Source organism: Schistocerca piceifrons, chromosome 6 (genome assembly GCF_021461385.2).
Source record: "Schistocerca piceifrons isolate TAMUIC-IGC-003096 chromosome 6, iqSchPice1.1, whole genome shotgun sequence".
NCBI lineage: Eukaryota > Metazoa > Arthropoda > Insecta > Orthoptera > Acrididae > Schistocerca > Schistocerca piceifrons.
The window spans coordinates 273,865,827-273,890,012 of record NC_060143.1 but is presented as its reverse complement, the minus strand read 5'-3'; the positions used below and the strand labels follow the sequence as shown (position 1 = coordinate 273,890,012).

The window sequence follows — 24,186 nt, the reverse complement described above, 5'->3', positions numbered from 1 at the left end:
GCATTTTGAAGAGGTTTTATTTTATTTATTTATTTATTTATTTATTTATTTTTACAAATATTCGATATGCGAACCATGAGTGACCGGGAAGATGTCAATACAGTAATCGAATTCTTGCCACACCCGTCGCAGCATGGCATCGACGAATGTGGCAGTCGCTTCCCGTATTCTCTCCCGGAGCTCTGCTACATCACGTGGTAGAGGCGGGGCATACACCAGATCTTTAATGTGTCCCCACAGAAAAAAGTCGAACGGAGTGAGATCTGGTGATCGGGAAGGCTATTTCATGAAACAGCTGTGCCCTTCTGTAGCACGGTCGATCCATCGATGCGGCAGCTCCGTGTTCAGGTACCCACGAACTTCTCGATGAAAATGGGGTGGAGCCCCATCCTGCTGAAAGACGAACGGAGAGTCCGACTGTATTTGAGGCGTCAGCCATTGCGGCAACATATCCAAGCAGGAATATCCAGTGACAGTGCTCTCGGTGAAGAAGAATGGCCCGTACAGTTTTCGACGTGACAAGGCACAAAAAATATTTACCTTTTGTGAATCACGCTCAAATCCAGTTTGCTATGCCAGTGGTAAATGGTCTTCCTTGTTGGTGGCTTCTTACCGTACTTGGTTCTAAACATTCGTTGAACAGCTGTAGCACACTTGTTTTTGTCGAACTCCAACAGACACAGAAAGTTATCTCCGCATCTGAACTCGCCATGTCTGCAACTAGCGCAGACTATCGTCAAATTATCAAGTTACGATGTGGCGCTATACATGAAAAAAAAAAACAACTTTTCAGGGTTTCTCTTCAAAATGAAATATATAGGATATCTGTACAGTGTTTGGTTGTCGTGCAGTAAATAATTGAAAGTGTTCGCAGACTTTATGTACACCCTGTGTATATGGTCTGCTGTGCACGACAGTAATGGATGTGTACCGACAACCAGCTACAGCCGGCCGGTTCCCTGTTTACGTGTACTGACCGTGAGCAGGTAGCGGTCGCGCGCCTCGCGGTCGAGCGGAGCGCGCAGGTAGATCCAGCCGCTGTTGGGGAAGACGCCGAAGGGCGCGCCGTGGTCGGTGCCGTTGGTGAGCAGGCGGTAGGTGAGCCGGGCGTTGTTGCCCGTGTCCAGGTCGACGGCCGTCACCTGCACCACCTGCACACAGGAACGTGACCGTGCTAAAGCGGGATACTCTGAGTGGTGGAACAGCAGTCCTGCAAGTCGAATCTCGGTCAGGTAAGGCTAGAGAAGTTTTCTGGAACCATTCTTGTTCTCCATACACGTCAACGATTCGCCAGATAGGGCGACAACCAGTCTGAGACCGCTTGCAAATGTCGGCGTTGTGTGTAGGAAAACATCGTAGTGTAATAAATGAATCCAGGATGACGTGTACATAATTCCTACTTGGTGCTATGATGGACAGCTTGCTTTAAATGTGAATAAATTTTACTGCAGATTTGTGAGAGAAACATTCACGTAACGCTGTGATAATGGAATGCTGCTTGACCCAGTCAGGTAGATTAGGTATGAGAATGTTCCAGAGGACGACGGAGAGAAAGAATGTTTAAGATTCATTGCACAATAAGCTCACGGAAGATAACGTGTTGTAGCTCAGTTGGACAAGGATAAAAAAGGAAATTCTGTACTATTTTGTGAGGAAGCTGTCCCAGCATTGTCCCGAATTGGTTCAAAGTCAACGCAAAGAAACTGCGACGGCTACTATTTTTCCAACCTCCGATCGTTCGCAAAATCGAAACTACGGTGAAAATCAAAACTGTTTTATTTGCAACAGCTAGCTACACCTTCCAGCTACTTCTCAGCAAAGGCGCCGCTCCGACTTAGAATTTAGCCGTAGCATGATACTAAGTATCCAATATCCTTGTCATTGAAGGCCAGCCTCATGTGCTTTCTAACAATTCCCTACGCTGGTCTGCAGCTTGCTGTCTGTGCCAGAACGCTGTCCTCATAGCCAGCGGCTCACGCGAGCGAAGAGATCAAAATCAGAGGGAACAGTCCGAGATGTACGGCGGGTCATCAAACACTTCCCACCGAGAACGGTGCAGCAGCATCGCTGTTCCAGCTGCAGTGTGTGGCCGAGCACTGTCACGAAGAACGGCAATGCATGAAAGCAGGCGGAACCCTTCCTGAGCTTGTTCACAATCGACAGGATGATGATGATGATGATGTTTGGTTTGTGGGGCGCTCAACTGCGTGGTTATCAGCGCCCATACAATTATCCAATCTTTGCTCAGTCCAATTTCGCCACTTTCCTGGATGATGATGAAATGATGAGGACAACACAAACACCCAGTCATCTCGAGGCAGGTGAAAATCCCTGACCCCGCCGGGAATCGAACCCGGGACCCCGTGCTCGGGAAGCGAGAACGCTACCGCGAGACCACGAGCGGCGGACACAATCGACAGGAGAGACTATTGTTCCAATCATCATTATGTCCTCACCGTACGCTCAGAACTGAAAAGTGTGACGTGATGCCATCGATGGGCATACTACAGACACTGCGCAAGACATCTGTGCAAGGCTTAGTTGGACTTTTACTGTGGTTCAAACTTCTCGACTGATCGGAGGTCGGAAAAAAAGAAAAGAAAAGAAATAGCCCTCGTAAATCAGGGAAATCGGAGGAACATGTTTTAACGTGAGTGTGGGATAAGCGAAATTGCCTGTTTAAGAGACAAAATTACAGCGTCCTCATCGAATAGTTTTAACTTGCGGGAGACAGCTGGGTGCAACAATTAATCATCTGTAATCGTGACTCGGAGTATGGTGACAGTGTCGTAGACGTACCTGCGAGTTGACGGGCAGCGACTCGAGCACGGAGACGGCGTACTCGGCGCGCTCGAAGACGGGCGGGTTGTCGTTGACGTCCTGCACCTCGACGAGCACGCTCAGCGAGGCGGACAGCGGCGGCTCGCCCGAGTCGGTGGCCACGACCACGATGGCGTGCCGCGTCGCCGTCTCGTAGTCGAGGTGGCGCGCCAGCGTCAGGTGGCCGAGGCGCGGCTCGATGGCGAACAGCGGCTGCGCGTACGAGCCCGCCGCGCCCGCCCCCGCGCCCGCCCCCAGCGCCGCCCCCGCGAGGCGGTAGCGCACGGCGCCGTTGCGGCCCGTGTCGCGGTCCCTGGCGTGCGCCGCGTAAAGCGGCACGCCCAGCCCCAGGCTCTCCGGCACCGAGATGCGCACCGTACTCGAGTCGAACTCGGGCGCGTTGTCGTTCACGTCCTCGATCACGATGTTCACCTGCGGGCAGGCGGCCGTCCAACTTCTAGCCGAGGCTTACCACGCACAGCACACTTACCTATGTCAAATTACCTTGTGAGTTGAAGCCACTCGTATAAAACTCGAGCTTTCGATGACATATTCCACAAGTACTTCGTCATCTCCTGACGAAGAACACAGTGGATATTTTCGAAAGCTCGTGTTTCAATTCAGGTATGACGAGGCTTGAAGGCCGAGAGGATTTTCACGAGGATAGCGGACTGCAAAACCACATTCACTTACCTGGCGTGAACATTGACAACACCTCCTCTGGAAGCTATGAGGGGTCATTTGGTTTATCTAAACTATTACTGAGTGTTGTTACAGTCGTTGCATCTATTCCTCCTCTTAGCACGCCAAATGTCGAGTACCTGTCCCTACCAGCAGGAAGTTAGCTGTCTACTATCTACGAATTCACTGACTACTTCATAGTCTCAGCTACTGTTGAGCTTCACTGGTTGTGTCCAGTTTCATTCAAGCCAAGGAGGTAAAGAGGGTTTGACTCTGAACTAACTACACTAAAAAATTTCCAAATAATAAAAAAAATTAACATCGCAAACGCGAATTTCAGTTTATGTTCCAGCAGCCCACAGTCCAAGTGAAGGCTATTTACGTTTGGCTCATTGTATCTGTGGACCAGACCAACCAGACTCTTGTTGTGAGAATAATTTTCTCTGCAGCAGCTTAAGGACTTGGATCTTTACATTACTGAGGCCAATCCAACAAGTCAGGTATACATAACACCACACCGAGAGCTTCAGCATTAACAGCATTTTAATGTTTAACATTCGCACATGCCGAACGAGGAATGCTCGACAGATAAACGACCAGCGACGAGACCCCCCAGACAACGACAGCAGGACCTCCGATTAAAAAAAAAAAAATGTTCAAATGTATGTGAAATCTTATGGTACTCAATTGCTAAGGTCATCAGTCCCTAAGCTTACACACTACTTAACCTAAATTATCCTAAGGACAAACACACACACCCATGCCAGAGGGAGGACTCGAACTTCCGCCAGGACCAGCCGCACAGTCTATGACTGAAGCGCCTCAGACCGCTCCGCTAATCCCGCGCTGCCCATTGGCTGCACATCTCGGTCACCTCTTGTTCGCACTGACGGTAGTTTGAACAGTCGACATTACATTCAGATGTGTTACGACCCGTGGCTCTACCCTTCATTCGATCCCTGCGAAACCCTACATTTCAGCAGGATAATGCACGACCGCATGTTGCAGGTCCTGTACGGGCCTTTCTGGAAACAGAAAATGTTCGCTTTCTGCCCTGGCCAGAACATTCTCCAGATCTCTCGCCACTTGAAAACGTCTGGTCAATGGTGGCCGAGCAACTGGATCGTCACAATACGCCTGTCACTACTCTTGATGAACTGTGGTATCGTGTTGAAGCTGCATGGGCAGCTGAACCTGTACACGCCATCCAAGCTCTGTTTGACTCAATGCCCAGGCGTATCAAGGCCGTTATTACGGCCAGAGGTGGTTGTTCTGGGTACTGATTTCTCACGATCTATGCACCCAAATTGCGTGAAAATGTAATCAGATGTCAGTTCTAGTATAATATATTTGTCCAATGAATACCCGTTTATCGTATGCATTTCTTCTTGATGTAGCAATTTTAATGGCCAGTAGTGTAGCTTCGTTCCGTGCAGTACAAGGTATGGAAGCAACCTCTGAGAGAACATCTTAAGTAAAAGTATTATTACACAGCCCCTGTGCAGAACAGGAACTCATTAGCAAACGCATGGTAAAAAAAGAAGGTTCAGAAAAAGATACAGGCTTTGTCTCGAGAATAAATCACGGTTTGCAGGCTGTCGGCAGGTGTAGAGTGCGCGTGGCCGGCACGTCTTCATTAGGCATTATCGGATTTCATGGCAGGCCGCAGTGCGGCGTCGGCGTCCAGTTTTTCGTCAGAGTTATTACTAATGAAACCGGACGCCCGCGAGCCGGTCAAAGCACGGCTGCGCTCCGGCGCGGCAGCAGCATACCTCACGCCGTGACCAGAACGAATACCTAATACGCAATCGCGATGCGAGTGCGGTAATGACACGAGTATCCCGAGCGGGCGGCCCCCGTAACCAGGGCCGCGCGCGGCGCTGATGGCCATCGCTGGCTGGCGGCGCGGCGGAGCAAGAGGACCACACACACCTCTCTCCTCTGCTCGCTGCCCGCCCCTGCCGAGTGCTCCGGCAGAGGCCTGCGCTACACTGTCGGTCAATCAGTGTCTCGGTGCGCGCGTGTTCCTGTGTGTGTGTGGAGAGAGGGTGGCAGGACGGGGAGCTGTTTATGTTTCTCAACTACGTGCTTAACGGCACCCGTAGTAAACAAGTGACAACGAAATCGCACGACAATTGGATTTTTGTAATCTTTTATATTTCCGGTTCGTGAAACTCAGAACCCAAATAGCAATCTCCCAGAACAGTGTGCTGTAACTCCAAAAATTCTCGAGAAAATTGACTTTGAAGTTTCGGAAGCATATTCAGTTCCCTTAAACAAGGACGACTTTTGACGGGATGCGTAGCTCTGTGGCAGAATGCTAGCCTACCACATACGTGGCCCAAGTTTGGCAGCACTTGGGACTGGCAATAGCTAGATGAAAAACGATAGCTTGTAGCTGATAGGAAGGGTCGATATCAGGAATGATTTTGTCCTCTGTGAGGGGAAGGCGGCTGAAATTACTGTGGGAAACGATGTGGAGAGTTTGTAAGGACGTTGGAGCGTGGCGACAGAGGCGCTGTAGTAGGTCAGGGATATCTAGGATGCGGTAGAGAACGGGCTGCTGCATTTAGTTATGTGGGAGAGGTAAGCTCCTAAATACATTTGAGGTGTCTGAGGAGATTTGGGACACTTAGCAGCAGGTAGAGGAGACGGGTGCGGGAAGGTGATAAGATAAGGAGAGTGGGCAGAGTAAATGAGATTAAAGGATGCGGAGGGAATGGTAAAACTGGAAACGGGTGGAGATCCATACAATATTTGCATAGTTGAAAGTGGTACAGACGAGGGAGTGTTACGTGTGGAGAGGGAGTGATATTAGAAAATGATGTACGATGAGTATTGGGAATGGTCATAACGCAGGATATAAGTGACTGAAAGTGGACAGAACTGCAGTTCTGCAAGGAAAGACTGCATTGGTCATTCATTTGGAAGGATCAACTATAAGTTATACTTCGTCTTCCATCCCACCGTTTCCCTGAGATCCTATCCGCCTCCTATCACCAACATCCTGTGTCTTGAACTATCTGAATACTCACACCACGTCATTTTTTAATATTAGCACCTCTCCAGTCCCATGTGCAACCCAGTCCCTAGCACAGAAAATGCTATCGGGAGCCCGGAACACAACTATCCTCACAGGATTCAAAACCAGGAGCAGCCCACACATCTCATCAAGCTTCAGAACACCGTTTCCACCCCAATCAGTGTACTTTCACTGTTTTATTACATCTACATCTACATCATACTCCGCAAGCCACCTGACGGTGTGTGGCGGAGGGTACCTTGAGTACCTCTAAGGTTCTCCCTTCTGTTCCAGTATCGTATTGTTTGTGGAGAGAAAGACTGTCGGTATACCTTTGTGTGGGCTCTAATCTCTCTGATTTTATCCTCATGGTCTCTTCGCAAGATATACGTAGGAGGGAGCAATATATATATATATATATGATATTAGGAGGTTGAACAGTGGCAACATGCTCGCTGCAAGCCCGGCGAAACAATGTAACTAAAAGCTAAATACCTTCCCTGTATCGTCTGATGGCATTTAGTTCTCGTGGTCGGTCACTTTATTGCGGAGTGTGTTTTAGATAATTAGCGGGTGACGGTCCTAAGCTAGGTAGTCCAAGGTATTTTGGTGGTGTGGACGTTTTTGTATGTACGGTTGAAGTTTTGATGACGAGAAGCTCGAGTGATTTTACCTTCGACCATTGTCTGCGTTTTTGCAAGACAATAGGAACAGTTCTCCTGGTTACCCCACGAGGAGAAATGATAGCGGTTGGGTCGGTATCTAAGTTTTCAGTTTCAAGTAGTTTCAAAGGTGAAGGGGCGCTAAGCGAGGTGGGCAAGTAAGCAAGTAAGTGATACCGTTGCAGGCTGAGGTGCGAGCTTCTAATTTACGCACAACTGGAGCGGGGCGCGACCTTAAGCGGCGCTAAACAGGGGGCCATTGTGGGAGGCGCGAGGAATGCGTGGCCCGGCCGGCGCCCTTTTAATTACACATTCCGATCAGCACGCGCGCCGGCTCGCTCATCAGCCGCCATTGTCTCCGGCGCGTCGCTGCCACCCGCCAAAGTGTTCCGCACTGCCCCCTCCGCCCCGCCCCGCAACGGTGTCTGGAGAGCTCTGCCGCCAGTGTCTTGTAACTGCACGCCGTTCCTCTAAAACCACTTACAATGAATACCCGCGCACTAGGCCATACAGACGGCGACTCGATTTGCAGCAAAACCGAGAGAATCTATACGGAGGAAGAAGAAGACACATAACTCTGTTAAGTGAATATGAACTGCAGACATTCTGATTGTACCGAGCGATGTGGCGCAGTGGTTAGACACTGGACTCGCATTCTGGAGGACGACGGTTCAATCCCGCGTCCGGCCATCCAGATTTAGGTTTTCCATGATTTCCCTAAATCGCTCCAGACAAATGCCGGGATGGTTCCTTTCAAAGGGCACGGCCGACTTCCTTCCCCGTCCTTCCCTAATCCGATGAGACCGATGATCTCGCTGTCTGGTCTCCTCCCCCAAACAACCCAACCCAACTCTCTCATCTACTCCTTCCCCTTCAATCGCATTCGTATTCTGATTGCATATAGATGCATTAGGCTAAGTACCGATCGCTTATTGTTACCAAAAGGTTACTTCAGATATGTACATAAGGGTATCTAAAAGGGAGTGTGTAAACAGTATCGGTGTATTGTCACCTAAGGCTCTGCATAACCTTAGTGCTACTTATATCTAAAAACTTAGATTTAGCTTAATAAAATTACCTTACCGTCAGCAGCTTATCAGAAATGGTGTCCGGGGATCAAGGGCTAGATAAAAAAACCGAAATATTCTCCCTCAGTCATCAGCCTATCCTCTACTTTTTTTTCCTTAGGAAAAAAGAGTAAAATAATTGGCCCGCCTCCAGGTGGCGGACACGGGCAACGATGCGTATGGACTCAGGGATCGGTGGTAGAGTGTTTGGATTCTCGAAGCTCGGCGGACAGACGCAAAGGCTAAGAGGCCTTAAACGAGCCGACACAAAAAATTAATCGGTGGGTCTTACACCCAGCAGCAAGTGAAAAAAAAGTGTTCCTGTATGGACCAGCAAAAGGAATAGATGGAGAACACTGTTATTAACAGACTCAGCCAATTCTGATGTATCAAGGAATCGCAAAGAGCATGGCATATGTTTTCCGGTAGTATTAAAAGATTATTATTTTAGTATTTTAAACATAGCTGCACAAGAGCAACGGTTTCACGTAATAAAATTATAAACAGCCGACCAGTTGCAATGGATAAAGAATTCTTTACCTAGGTTTCGACAAATATAAATTTGTCTTCTTTAGAAGGTGGCAATTTTACATTAGTAAGGACTAATATACCATCGCCGTTTCAACAAATGTCGGCATAGATCCATTTGTCAAAATGAAATATAGCCCTAGAATTAGGGTTTGTCACGTAAATATAAATTAGTACATGGATCTTGCAGAGCTCACAACAGAGCTTATATTTGTCGGAACCTAGGTAAAGAATTCTTTATCCATTGCAACTGATCGGCTGTTTATAATTTTATTATTATTTTAGTTATGTTGCTACTTTTTGTATTTGTGGGACAACCTACATGAGTTACTGTACTGTTTGCTGTTGTATGTTGCAACTTCTGTTAATTATGTGCTATGTTTCAACAATTATTGTGAGGTGATTTTATGTGGAATACGCCAAACTCTAACGTTTCTGAGTAGGGTAAATACCGCCTGGAAACTCTAGGCGCTGTGAAACTTCCTGGCGGATTAAAACTGTGTGCCGGACCGAGACTCGAACTCGGGACCTTTGTCTTTCGCGGGCAAGTGCTCTACCAACTGAGCTACCCAAGCACGACTCACGCCCCGCCCTCACAGCTTTACTTCTGCCAGTATCTCGTCTCCTACCTTCCACTGTGTTAACTCGAGTGTTTCTCGGAGAGCAGAAGCATCAGTTGGAGGAACTGGTTTTACTATTTTTGGTAAGTTGCAACAAGATGAGTCTAGGTCAAGACGGATATCGCCAAGCTCATATATCTTTGCATGGATTGAGGGACAAGGTTTACGTTCGTTCGTAGTTTAGTTTCCATAGTTTCGCGTGTTTGTCAGTTTTTCTAATTAGTATAAATTTTCAATTTCCGATGCTGTACAACAATATATTAAATTAAATCAAGTAGGAAACCCCATCCGCCGCCATGTGGTGGGACATGGGACGGCTACGGCTGGAATGGTCTGTGGCCGAATACAGCGACTGAGCGACCAGGACATGCGTCGTTTCGTAATGGTAATGCAGTTCCAGATTGTGTGTAAAACATTTGACTACTCTGAATACGACCTGCCTTTGAATTTGAATCTAGATTGCGGGTCTGACTAGAAACAGCAATGCAAAAAAAAAAAAAAAGTTCCCGTATAAATTCAGCCCTTAGTACTGAATGACTTCTCTCAATCGATTATGTAGAACATGGACGACATTTTGACATTACATAAAACGACCACATGAATAATGACCAAAAATGGTCAATGGACTCTCTATGAAGATGTATTTATACAGCGTTCGATACGTTTGGTACAAATGATCGCCTGAGGAGGTCAAAGAGATAACTAAAAATCCATGAAAGATTCGTTGAACAATACAAGTTAAACAATACATACAACACAATCAACAATTATTTAGAGGGCGCAGAGTGGGGACTGGTAAAAAACTAACGTGAAGTAATAATAAACACCTGTGTCATTGGGCGGAACAAAGTCAGAATATAGGGTATTTTACAAGATCTGTGGCCAATAGCACTCTGACCTCCTTCGATTTTCCTGAGCACAACAAGCCGCTCACATTCGCAAGGATACTGAGTCATGGCAGATGGGGAACAAGCAGAACGTAAAACAAAAGCAGAAATGTCTCCAAGGCCCTGATGTCAGTGTGTGTGTGTGTGTGTGTGTGTGTGTGTGTGTGTGTGTGTGTGTGTGTGTGTGTGCGCGCGCGCGCGATCTGGACTGAAATTTTAAACGTAATAAGCCAGACTACAGTAGTTACTCTCACTTTTGCAGTTTAATTTCAGAGTGCCCTCTTTTCTTTCATACGCTTGTTAAGCATTACTGAATCCCGTGAATTAACTCTGAAGTATGAATTTACAAAATTCATGAAAAAATAGCTATAAACAGTGTGTATGTTATAGCTGGTGATCAATATCGGAAGCTCTATCCTGTGAGGACTGAGAGTATACTGACACTTCCTAAGATTATTGATTAACCTGTTTACAAGTATGTTTATATAGAAAAGTATTGTTCCCAACAAATAAATCCTTTGTTAGCTAAGCATGTAATAATGTCTGAATTCCTTAACTGTTTAAATTGTTTATCTCCCAGCGATAATATTACATGTTAAGTGCAAATGTGTGTCGATGTGTAAACGATCTGTGGGGAATAAACTAACTAACGGTAAACAACCTCCAACACCACATCGCTTACGACGTCAGTGACAGTACTGACACCAGTACTCACCGAGTGTACGGCTGATCAGAGTGGACAAGGTCATTAAGTCGTGGACTGACCTGCGTGTGGCCGTAGACGGGCGGGTCCCCGCTGGTGGCCTGCACGTTGAGCAGCAGCGTCTGGTGCAGCTCGTGGTCGAGCGGCGCCGCCGTGCCGATGGTGCCCAGCACCGGCTCGATGCTGAAGTAGCCGTCCGGGTCGCCCGAGTAGATGGAGTACCGCACCGAGCTGCGAGAACCTGTGGGCAGAGGAGGCGGGGGCGCCGCTCAAGTACTGCCTCCAGCCACTCGGGGGGGGGGGGGGGGGGGGGGGGGAACTTGGATCTGGGTGGTCAAACGTGGGTGTCAAGTGCAGTGGCTCAACAACTGTGCCACCTGGCTGTGAGGCGACGAGTGTACCCACGATGTCAGATTCGGTGGAGGAGGGAAAGGGGAGGAGAAGTCGTATTGGATTGTTGCTTGCGGGAGGGAAGGAGCCAGCCCAATTTCTTATAAAATAAAACTCACAGCTGTTGAAGATCGTGTTTCTAGGTCATCAAATATTTATAATAAAAATCAACTGTTCAAATGTGTGTGAAATCTTATGGGACTTAACTGCTGCCGGCCGGTGTGGCCGAGCGGTTCTAGGCGCTACAGTCTGGAACCGCGCGATCGCTACGGTCGCAGGTTCGAATCCTGCCTCGGGGATGGATGTGTGTGATGTCCTTAGGTTAGTTATGTTTAAGTAGTTCTAAGTTCTAGGGGACTGATGACCTCAGAAGTTAAGTCCCATAGTGCTCAAAGCCATTTGAACCATTTTTGAACTTAACTGCTAAGGTCATCAGTCCCTAAGCTTACACACTACTTAACCTAAATTATCCTAAGGACAAAAACACAGACCCATGCCCGACGGAGGACTCGAACCTCCGCTGGGACCAGCCGCACAGTCCATGACTGCAGCGCCATGGACCGCTCGGCTAATCCCGCGTGGCAAATATCTACTATCTCGATGGTCTTAGTTGTCACGGTGTGGACTGTATGAAATTTGTACGTATTATTGAACTGTCAGGCAGGTACAGTTCACATACTTGTAAATACTATTTATATCCACTTTTTGAATAGTCTCTTACACTGGCCAGCAACGCGAGGAAAAATTACGAACTGAAGGTACAACTAGAATCCATAGGTACCTGGCATTTTGAGTTGCTAGGAGGGTAGCGGTGAACGGCGAAATACTTTCGATATTTCACTACAAATGGCTTTGAGTCACTTGTTATTAGTCAGTATCTACAACATGCTCTAACTTTCTTCAAACTGATACGCACTCTGTTTGTGTGGCAGGACGAACGCGAGTTCGGTTTGTAGAGATCATAATTTGGAGAAGATCCAAAGTAAACAAGTTAGTCGCCAGGTTCAATTGGAATCCCAGTTCGGTTTTACAGAGAGTGCTTCACAGTATTGGTCCTTTACTTGGCTTGTATTTACCGCGAATCTCTCGTGCAGCGCAAAGTCTCAAACGACTGGAAAAATGCGTAACTGACTCCTCTATATTAACAGGGCAAATTACAGACCAATATCCTTGACATCATTATGATCCAAAATTTTTGGACGTATTCGAAGTCCGAATATAGTAAATTTGCTTGAGACACAAAAGATTCTGTCCACAAATCAGCACGGATTTAGAAAGCATCGCTTGTGCGAAATTTAGCTTGCCATTTTCTCACATGATATCCTGCGAATCGTGGATGAACGGCAACAGGCAGATCCGATATTCCTAGATTTCCAGAAAGCATTTGACACAGCGCCCCACTGCAAACGGAATAGGTTTTCAGATATGAAAATGGCTGCAAGACTTCTTAAGTAATAGCACCCGTTAGAAAGTACTGGAGGGTGACTACTCATCACACAGAAAGGTACCTTCAGGAGTGTCACGAGGAAATGTGGTAGGACCGCTTTTGTTGTCTATATACGTAAATGATCTGACGGACAGCGTGAGCGTCAATCTACGACTGTCTGCTCACGCTGTAATGTGCCAGAAAATATCGTCCTTGAGTGACTGTAGGGAGAAACAAGATAACTTGGCCATAACTTCTATTTGCAGCGATGAATGCGAGTTTGCTCTAAACGAGGAAAAATACCTCAGCCAATGCAGATGAATGAGAAAAGCAATCCAGTAATGTTCGGCTACAGGATTATTGGTGTCCTGTTTGACACTCTCAGTTCAATTAAATAGTGAGGAATAATGCTGCAAATGCTGCAAAACGATATGAAATGGAACGAGGACTTGAGGTCGGCGGTACGCACGGCGAATAGTAGACTTTGGTTTATCAGAAAAAAGTTTAGAAATGTGTAGTCCATCAATGAAGGAGACTGCGTACATAATTCTAGTGCGACCCATTCCAGAGTACTAGTCGAGTGTAGTGGTCGAGTATTTGGGATCGCCACCATGTCGGTTTAAAGGAACACGCCAAAGGAATTCATCAGAGCCGTACTTTTAGGTTTGTTACCGGCACGTTAGATCAACATGCGAGTATTACTGAAGAATTCCATGATCTCAAAAGGGAATCCCTGGGTGAAAAATTACGTTGTCTTCGCGGAAAACTGTTGAGATAACTTAGAGAACCGGCATTTGCAGCTGACTTCAGAACGATTCTAATGGTTTCAACGTACGTTTCTCGTAAGGACCACGAAGATAAGGTAAGAGAAATTGGAACTCGTGCCAAGGCATACAGGAAGTCGCTTTTCCTTCGTACTCTTTGCGAGTGGAAAGGAAATGACTAGTGCTGCTACAACATGCCCTCCACCACGTACCAAACGGTGGCTTGCGGCATATGTACGTGTCAAAATGCCTAAGAACGGCGTGTAATGCCACTTGTTCATTCACTACGCTTGGTCCAGTTACCTTTTTCATATGTGCATAGGCTTCCGCGGACAGAGTGAGTTAATATAAAAGATTTCTGGGTATAGTCACACGTTATGTTGTGAAACACCTGTCACCGAACAAAACCGACGTTCCGGCTATGCCTGCAGCGGTTGAATCGTCTGTTTTAATCAGTGACAATTATTTTACAATCCGACGCGACAACATACCCAGAAATCTGGCACGTTAACGTTACAGGAATGTTCAACAAATTATTCCGGTGACAGACGATACAAGACAAGGCGTTCGGTATCACTGAGAGTTTCTTGGTAGAAATTCCGAGATGGGACATCTGAAGAGGGGTCAGGCAACACGTTAATTCGCATAAATCATGCAACCCAGTTTATGGTCAAGGATGGCATCCGTGGTCACAACTTCGACGTGATATAAGATCGAGACCGCTGCAGTTGGCCCACTAGACATCGCTGATGTCCAACAACGATGGTAACTTTCCCATTACAGAGAATCGTTGTACTCTTGCATGAATTGTCGCTATTGGCAGCATAATCTGCCAACATCTCTTTCACCTGTATGCGACTATCGCGAAAGTTTGTTTTCATCGTAGCTTGGCGTGACAAAATGGTTCAAATGGCTCTGAGCACTATGGGACTTAACTTCTGAGGTAGCCGGCCGAAGTGGCCGTGCGGTTAAAGGCGCTGCAGTCTGGAATCGCAAGACCGCTACGGTCGCAGGTTCGAATCCTGCCTCGGGCATGGATGTTTGTGATGTCCTTAGGTTAGTTAGGTTTAACTAGTTCTAAGTTCTAGGGGACTAATGACCTCAGCAGTTGAGTCCCATAGTGCTCAGAGCCATTTGAACCATTTGAGCCAACTTCTGAGGTCATCAGTCCCCTAGAACTTAGAACTACTTAAACCTAACTAACCTAAGGACATCACACGCATCCATGCCCGAGGCAGGATTCGAACCGGCGACCGTAGCGGTCGCGCGGTTCCAGACTGTAGCGCCTAGATCCGCTCGGCCACCGCGGCCGGCTTGGCGTCACACTTTTTTCCTCCTCGAAACTTTCTGGGAAATTGCCGAGACAGTAAAGTCGGAGAAATAAGAGGTGAAAGAAATAAGAGTTGAAACGGAGGACTACCGACCGACGTTCTTCCCATGGAACATTCGCATCTGGAATAAGGGAACGGACAACGGAGGGAGAGAGGCGGGGTTGCTGATGATAGGGGTAGCAGAAATACCTCGCGTAAGGTGGGGTGCGGAGCACAGATGTAGATGTAGATCCAGTGCAGAGGCGGCAGCTGCCGGCGGCCACGCGAACTCGTCGGCGGGCCGCGCATGCGCCCGTGCCCGTGCCCGCGGCTCGTTAATTACCCGGCCGCGGTAATGAAGGCGAGGCGAGGCGAGGCGAGGCGGGGCGAGGCGGCGACTGTACCGGCCGCGTTTTCTCATTATGTCTGATACGGACCCCCGGCAGTAATTAAGATTTCAATTTTTGTGGCCGGCCGCGGGCCATTGTGCGCTGCGGCGCGCCGCCGCGGGCCGTCCTTGACCGCGGCGCGGCTGCGCCGGCCGCACGCCACCACACACGCGAGGTGAGGTGTGCTGTGGTGTGGTGTGGTGAGGTGAGGTGTCCGCCGCTGGCCTCGCCTTACCTTCCCTTCCACTCTCTTCACTTTTCTCTTCCCACAGCGTCACGACACTTCCGCGCTTCCTGGAAGCGCTGCCGTTCCATCCCTGGCACCGGTCGTGACTCGTCCACACTCACCTTCACTACCTCTATTACAAATGTAATTAAATCTCGAGCACTAATGCCGAGGAAGGCGATGCGCCAATCCTCAGTTAGCTTCCAATCAAGAATCGAATACGACCTTTTACGCAACACTTGTGTGAAACACAGTTCGAGCTTTTTATACGTGAAATTTCACAAATTTACATACACGTCAAACGGGCACATTTCACACTGAGAAATTCCCGAAACGTTGAAATAGCACCAACATCAAACACTTGTGGCCACACTACAAACTTTTGTTTCTCACACTGAAAATGTTTCGGGCCATTTTCAACGGCCATCGTGGTAAAATAAAGGTACGAGTACCAGCATTAATTTAGTGACTTGGTCTAAAATCAGTAACCTACAACTGCATCTGTGCTCCCAAGCCACTTCCTGGTACGAGGGCTATTCGGTTAGCGAGGAACGATCGGTCGCGAAATGGAATCCACAGTGAAAATCCGATGAAGCTCTGCACAGATGTGTTGCTGTGATGTCCTGAGAGGCAACACGAAGGACTGCTTAACCGCGACAGAACAGCTTAGCTAGGAAGTTTCGTATCCCTTTCTCGTTCCACTCGCGAATCGAATGCTAGGATTTTTCTGGAGATATACAGTGGAGGCGGTAGAGTTGTTTTAAAACCTGCTTCGAATATTGTCTTTTTAAATTTGTGATTTCCTCCAACAATTCCGCTGTAAGATGGCCACGTGTCTGAGTAACATCCTCGTACTGACTGGACCTGCCGCATGCGTCTGACCTCCTTCAAACTCCTCCTTTGATCTGTTCTGCTGACGATGACCAACACCTGGGCAATACTCATGGGCACTTTACGTATATTTGGTGTACGGTATTTCTTTCGCAACTGCACTTCAATTTCCCAGAAACAAGTATCCGCACTGGACTCTAACGCTGATAGTGTTATTAACTTCAACTGAACTTTAGTATAAAAAGCTAGAGCTTTCTAGGTGACGACAAATGATATTGAAACACAAAGACACATCTGATGCGTTTAACGCGCCGTGCGCACATTCGTAAATACTGCAATGCACATTTAGACATCGCACATAGTGCCGTGACGGACTTGGTCTCGAGGCTGGCTGTGATGAGCGGGTTGTGCCGTAGGTCGGCTGACCAACAAGTGACCCCGTGACATTTGTGAAACATTTTTGTATGAACTGGACGCACGTGTCACTCGAGTCACCGGTTGCGTTCTGACGTGACAGCAGCTTTACAATCAATCACTGTCGTGGGGGGAGATGAATGAAACAAGAAGATATGCGCAGAATCCGAGTTTGACCTTGTGTACAAATCTTATGTAATATTTTCTTCGAGGAGAAAGAGAAGAATTTTTTTGGCGTCGACAGTTTTCACTGAAATAGTACTAGACTAGCTGCTCTAAGTCAGAGTCAAATAGCAAAGTCTCTGAAGAAACGAAGGCGACTGATAAATGAAACGGTAAATAACAAGCATAAAATTCTCAAGAATCAAATTAGAAGCACGACAGAAAGCTGTACAAAAATATTATTAGTAATTCTGGATAACAGGAAAAGCTAATTACTTCTGAAGTGAAAGAATAACGGAATACAGGAACTTAAGAGGTTCGGTTGCAAAAAAATTCGCATGAGGCGATTATGTGGTTTACAAACTGCAGCAAACACACGGAGATGGAACTATTGAGGCAGATTAGCCAAGGCTATAAAACCGTATACAAATAATAGAGAGATAAATACAGCAGAATAATGCACTTGCAAACGCATCCTTGTCATATTTTTCTTCCAAATTAATTTTGCAGCGTCATATTCTGTCACTGCAGTGAGCACAGCTAGATAGCCTGCAGGTGGCATCTCACAAGCTTAACAGCGCCAGAATTAGAAGGGAGGGGGGATATCATTCAGCGACAGAAGCATAGAAGAGAAGACGTGACAGCAAGCGGAAGACCCACAATTCAGACACTAATGATAGTGTGTGCTGTTGATTACTGGAAACATAAGACGGTAACTGTCGATATGGTGTATGTAAACAACAATAGTAGTACTGCTTTGAAGGCGCAGTAAACACCAGTAGACGTCAGTATTTTCAACAGAACGTAGCTGAATGACTGCTGAGGGTAGGGCTAGTACACGAACAACTCTGCACAGTGCCAAAGTTTAAGTGATATGCGAAGTTCCGCTTAGTAGAGACAACGGTGTTTAATTCGGCAGTAACATTTATCACGTCCACGAATTTTCAGGATTTTTTTTATTAAAGTAGAAGATCTGCTGGGTTCCTGCCTTTTAAAGATTTTGTAAAAATTGCATCCTGCCACTCAGTACTAAGTCACTTATTTGAGAGTTCTGACAGCTATCAGCTCTATCTTCTGCATGGGAAAACTTAATAAGTGAATGGTTTTAATCCGTCTAGAGTTCGTTCAAAGAGTTACAAGTCAAAGCGAAGTTCCTTTGATCACGATAGCAGTTACCAATCGCTTAAATTGGCCGAAGTTGAAATGGTTCAAATGGCTCTGAGCACTATGGGACTTAACATCTGAGGTCATCAGTCCCCTAGAACTTAGAACTACTTAAACCTAACTAACCTAAGGACATCACACACATCCATGCCCGAGGCAGGATTCGAACCTGCGACCGTAGCAGTCGCGCGGTTCCAGACTGCAGCGCCTAGAACCCCACGACCACCGCGGCCGGCACCCAAGTGCAGCTTACGTGACAATATAAACGCCTATCCGAAAACTAAGAGTTTCACGTTCAAAACCAAAGATTCTTTATACAGTCCTGTCACTTCTTCTCTAATCTACATTTTCTGTGCATACTATTAGCTTCTTAAGAGCTTTTCTTACGACGGTGTCAGATTTTCGTAAAGTTTAATGCACATCTCCACATAGCCTGATGATGGAATTCCAAGAACGAGAGTGGGCCAGTGCGTGGGAAAGAAACAGAGAAACATCATCGGGACGACGACGTCCGGTTTGAGGGCCGAGGACGTGGCGTGCCAGTGCAGTGCCGCTAGCCAGCGCAGCAGACGGAGCCTGCGGGATCCGTGCCGGCCGGTGTTGGGAAGCCGTGGCAGAGACCGGCAGCTACTTAGCAACCTGGCGGCCTCACCCCGCCGCGAAACACCCGACCAATAATTGCTTTTCCCAGAACCAACAGCGGGCGGCGAATCGCGACGAGGGAGCCCTTTGTGCGGCTGTTGTCATTAACACTCAGACGGGGTATTACGCGCGACATCTAACCCCAATTAAAGCGCGGATCGACAGCTGCCGTGCAGCGTGATGAGTACCTGGACTGTATTTCTCACACGTCATAAACGTCATAAGAAATAAGACCGGCATTTACAGGCATTACGAATCGAAAAGTATCGATCGACAGGGGACTACCTGTGTTTAAAGAAAAACTCTGTCGATTTTGTTTCAATGCAGCCACTTTAGACGCGAGGGACTCTTACTTACTTAATGGACTATTCGTCAACGTAATATACAATCGGAAGAAGGGGCAACAAAAGGTATGAATGGGTACTTCCATGACGTGTGTAAATGCAGTTTCAAGTTCTGTCATATATATCATGGCAATACTCCTTTCTAACTGGTGTGAAACTGGCCTCATCCACCATACGCCCGCTCTGACAGTCTCTCCCAATTCTTTCTGTCCAACTGATGTTGATGTTCATCCTAGCTGTGACCTCGCGCCACATAATTCTGAGCCTTCCTCTTCTTCTTGTTCCATGTATTCTCCTGCAGAATGCCATTCTACACAGTCTATTCTCCGTCATTCTTGCAATGCGGCCTGCCCAGTTCAATCTTCTCTTCTTTAGCATTTCGACGATAAGCCATCGTCTTTTACAGACCTCATAATTCTTTATTTTTTTCTTATCCTCCATTCCACGCTAATTTTATCATAGAAAAGTCAAAAGTTTTCCTCATTGCTTTTCCTTTCGATTATTGACAGGTTTTTCATCTTTCTTTCAAAATACTAACGCTTCACATCCGTACAATGTTAACGGTATTCGTGAGGTGACATCGCAAAGTTAATATAGCTTCTTGTACTTCCATGTAATTACATAACTGTTCCGCGGTTGGTGTTTGATTGGTACCTATGTCAGTACGTTTAAAATTTTTATTACAATATTGTGACTTCATTTCTGCTGGTTAGAACAATACAAAATGAATTTGAAAACGAACTGATGCGAACATGTTCTGTGTGATAAATAAGATGTTTCATAATGGTGCCATTTAAACCATTTCTGTTGACTGCATGGATTCTACAAAGTCCGTTGATTTACTTGCCAAGGCCGGCCGGAGTGGCCGTGCGGTTCTAGGCGCTGTAGTCTGGAGCCGGGCGACCGCTACGGTTGCAGGTTCGAATACTGCCTCGGGCATGGATGTGTGTGATGTCCTTGGGTTAGTTAAGTTTAATTAGTTCTAAGTTCTAGGCCACTGATGACCTCAGAAGTTAAGTCGCATAGTGCTCAGAGCCATTTGAACCATTTTACTTGCCAAATACGGCACCGCGCTGATCATCTTGTCTGTTATTCTTCCGACTCCTTACATTGGCATAAGCCTCTTGATTTGCGATGTCTTAGAAAATGTTACAACAACATACTGTTTTATTTCAGTAGTCATTTGAATCCTTAGACCTACATCTTCCGACATACTTCACAAGAAACCATACGATTCATGTCACAGCGTACTTTGCACCGCCGCTAGTTACTCCGTTTCCCGTTCCACTCGCATACAGAGCGACGAAAAGCGACTCTATATGCTTCCGAACGAGCCCGGATTTCCGTTATCTTTTCCTCCTGGTCCTTTTCTCCTGGTCCTTAAGCGAGATGTACGTCGGTGATAGTAGAATCGTTCTGCAGTCTGCCGAAAATTCCGGTGCTCTGAAATTACTAAAAGGTGTTTTGCGAAAAATTCTCGTCCCTTCCAAGAATTCTCATCTGAGTTCACGAAGCATTTTCCAAGTACTCGCGTGTTGATCGAACCTACCGGTGAAAAATCTAGCAACCCGTCTCTGAATTACTTCGATGTCTTCCGTCAATTTGACCTGGTGGGGATCCCAAACACTCGAACAGTACTCAAGAATGGGCTGCTCAAATGCTCTGTAGGTGAGATATACTTTCCTAGAACTCTCCCAATAAACAGGAGTCGACCATTCGCCTTTTCTAGTACCAAAGAACGACGATGTTGAGCGCCCCGAACAAACAAAAACAACAGCAACAACAACACTACAACCGACCTTACATCTTCGTTCCGTTTCATGTCGCTTTGCAGTTTCATGCCTAGATAAATCGACGTGACTGTGTCATGCAGCACACAACTATACTGTAGTTGAACATGACAAGGTCATTTCTCGAACCAGCTACAATTCGTGAGATAAGCTACAAATTCTTTTCAAGTCGTCCTGCAACCTCCTACAGTTACCCGCTGGCACCACGATCCCGTTCACAACGTTCTGGATTCTGTTACTCACGAAGTCTTCGAGACACGCTATGTAAAAACCTATTCTGTACGCTCAGATCTTCCTTTACAGTCTGTAGTGTACCATTATGTGAAAATGCTTTCCGGAAATCTAGGAATATGGGAATCTTTCTGTTGCCGTTCATCTTTGTTTTCTCAGCAGTTTCCACGTTTCGTTATTAAATCTCATTCTTTTGCCAACATAAAAACTCTCCTAGGCTTGTTGACAGATTTATTAACTTTAATTGATCCCAGCTACGATCTCCTTCTGCAAGAAGGAAGTCAGTACCAAGACTAAGGTATCTGTGCACCGTTCAATCTTTCGACCAACTTTGTTGTATGGGAGCGAAAGCTGGGTGGATTCAGGTTACCTTATCAACAAGGTTGAGGTTACGGATATGAAAGTAGCTAGGATGATTGCAGGTACCATTAGATGGGAACAATGGCAGGAGGGTGTCCACAATGAGGAAATCAAAGAAAAACTGGGAATGAACTCTATAGGTGTAGCAGTCAGGGCGAACAGGCTTAGATGGTGGGGTCATGTTACACGCATGGGAGAAGCAAGGTTACCCAAGAGACTCATGGACTCAGGAGGAGTCGGGGCAGACCAAGGAGAAGGTACCAGACTGAACGCTGAAAGGCATAATCAGTCTTAAATGACGATGATGATGATGATGATGATGATGATTGATCCCAGGAACGTTTATTATACTTGCGATAAGATTCCATTAGGTTGACCTCGTTTTTAATGTTTACTTCTGAAGTGTATTCTTCATGGCGCTTATGGACCTTTCACAAGACAATATTAAGGCACTACAACTAGAAGATAAAAATGCAACACTTGTTTACCTGTTTCGCTGGCAATCAATATTCTGGTACAACTAACCCCTCTCAATCAAAATACGCGGCGCTCAGATTTTATGAGGAAACCACTAGCAACGGCATCCGAAACATATCTTTTACCCAGTGATTAGCCGTGGATTTCTCATCTCTTTTTGTAGGCGCGTTTTGTGGCGTAGTGGGCGCGCAACTGACAGACAAGAGACCACGAATTACAGGGCTCTAGGTCATCGAATTAGCTGGCTGGATGTGTTGTTTCATCGAAAAGGCTGGCCTGGCGAAGGTTAATGAAAGCTAATACACTGCATTTGTTTCTGTGGTTCAAATGGTTAAAATGGCTCTGAGCACTATGGGACTTAACTTCTGTGGTCATCAGTCCCCTAGAACTTAGAACTACTTAAATCTAACTAATCTAAGGACATCACACACATCCATGCCCGAGGCAGGATTAGAACCTGCGACCGTAGCAGTCGCGCTTTTTAAGATATCTGCGAAAGTTGCAGATGAGTGTATGGATGTGATTTATTGACCGTTAGCGGCGTACATTTGCACCGCAACTGTCGAATCTTGAGATCTTTCCGAAAGCAGTTAAACTCGTAAAAAGTGCGAGTCCATTATGTTGGTGGCAGCAGTTTGCGAGGGACGTTGCCGAAAGTAAGCGACGACGTCCGTCGGTCGTGTGGTGGCAGCGTAGGTGGCAGCTTCAGATGGGCGCAAGGGGGCAGGGGGAGGGGGGGGATACGGCCGGATGGCCGGGGCCGGTTTTCGGCATATTGTTAACACAAATACACTGTGTTCGGCGGCGCCTCGCTGCGAGCGTGAGTGATGGCCCAGCATCCGTCATAAGGCACGGCGGGAGCGCGGCATCTACACGGCGGCGCGCATGATCTCTGCGGTCGGCGTGGGTGGCGGCAGCGGCGGCGGCGACAGTGACAGAATGGCAATCACCACGCGAAACGAATTCGCAGCGCAGCTGGCAGGATGACGACTGTCTCTCTCTCTCTCTCTCTCTCTCTCTCTCTCTCTCTCCCCCCCCCCCCTCTCTCTCTCCCCTCACCTCTCTCTCTCTCTCTCTCTCTCTCTCTCTCTCTCTCTCTCTCTCTCTGTGTGTGTGTGTGTGTGTGTGTGTGTGTGTGTGTGTGTGTCTGTCTGTTTCATACTTATTAACTGGGGTAAAGGAAGAGAATGACACGTAAACTACTTTCCCCGCTCTCTGGTCGTACTTTGATGCGAAATTTTGATGTGGTCCTCCACTTGCAAGATCATTTTCGTTTACAGCCTCCAGTACTCTGATTAAGTAGCCAACAACAAAATGTTGAGGTCTGACGAAATAGTTCCTTCTGAAGACCACCCTCTGCAAGTTAGCTGTACTAGACACTTAGCTGCACTAGACACCCTGAAAGACGCTGAACCTCTTCAGATGTGGAGGTGGGAAATTCACAGCCAGCCTCAAGATATCGGGTTAGCTGTAAGAAGACGAGTGAATAATTGTAACTGTAGGGAACTACAGACGTACGTATGTATCGGTGTCAACTCTAGCCTGTCTCGAGATTTGATTCAGTTCCTACTGCTTAACTGTCTGTAAGCTTTATTGGGGACACGTGATTTCAATCAGCTTTCTACTCTTGTAATTTATCATAGTTTTCACAATTCTGGCACGAAATAATAATAATTGCTTGAAGATACCAACAACGCTGAGGATGATTCCAACAGTACCCACAGCCTCTCATAACCATTTTACCGAACTTAGCTCTCACAGTGCTACTTTATATCGTTCACCACCTGTACTGGTTCTTGTCTCCATCGAATTTCTTGCGATTATAGAGCAATTTAAATAGCACCTGCTGCAATGACTATACTCGTTGCAGACTTACGAAAGATGCCATACTAAAGTTTGCCTACTCTTCCCTTTCAAGAATAGCCTTTATCTCAAAGTATATTTCCACAGTAGATGCTATCGTAGATAATTTTATTATCCACACGTGTTTTAACGACCCTCTTAAGGTACGTGTGATTTTCGAGACTGTGTGATTACTAAATACCAGAACTGCCAAATATCCACCCGACTTATTGATTATATCAAAACCACTAGTATTTTTGTTTGGGAGGACAAATAATCATCTTTGGTGAGATTGTTCTCTGTCATACAGCCAATAATGTGCGAAAAAATGGACCAATAAATTGAGTGCAAACCTGGACGTTTCTCTTTCAAGTAAATTGTCATGGTAAATGGCGTAAAACTGTGTCATATCATAAGCCAAAACGCGAATTTAA

General features: G+C 46.6%; 1 protein-coding gene across 1 annotated transcript in view; it reads right to left on the bottom strand.

Moving 5' to 3' along the window:
- LOC124803270 (protein dachsous) overlaps positions 1-24,186 on the bottom strand; it is a 334,804-nt gene that overhangs the window by 194,324 nt on the left and 116,294 nt on the right. Inside the window, exons 5-7 of the mRNA XM_047264453.1 lie at positions 11,053-11,231; positions 2,800-3,252; positions 978-1,151 (exon numbers count right to left, since the gene is read on the bottom strand). Of these exons, the coding sequence (XP_047120409.1) occupies positions 978-1,151; positions 2,800-3,252; positions 11,053-11,231 (806 nt within the window). The remainder of the gene's footprint in view (positions 1-977; positions 1,152-2,799; positions 3,253-11,052; positions 11,232-24,186) is intronic.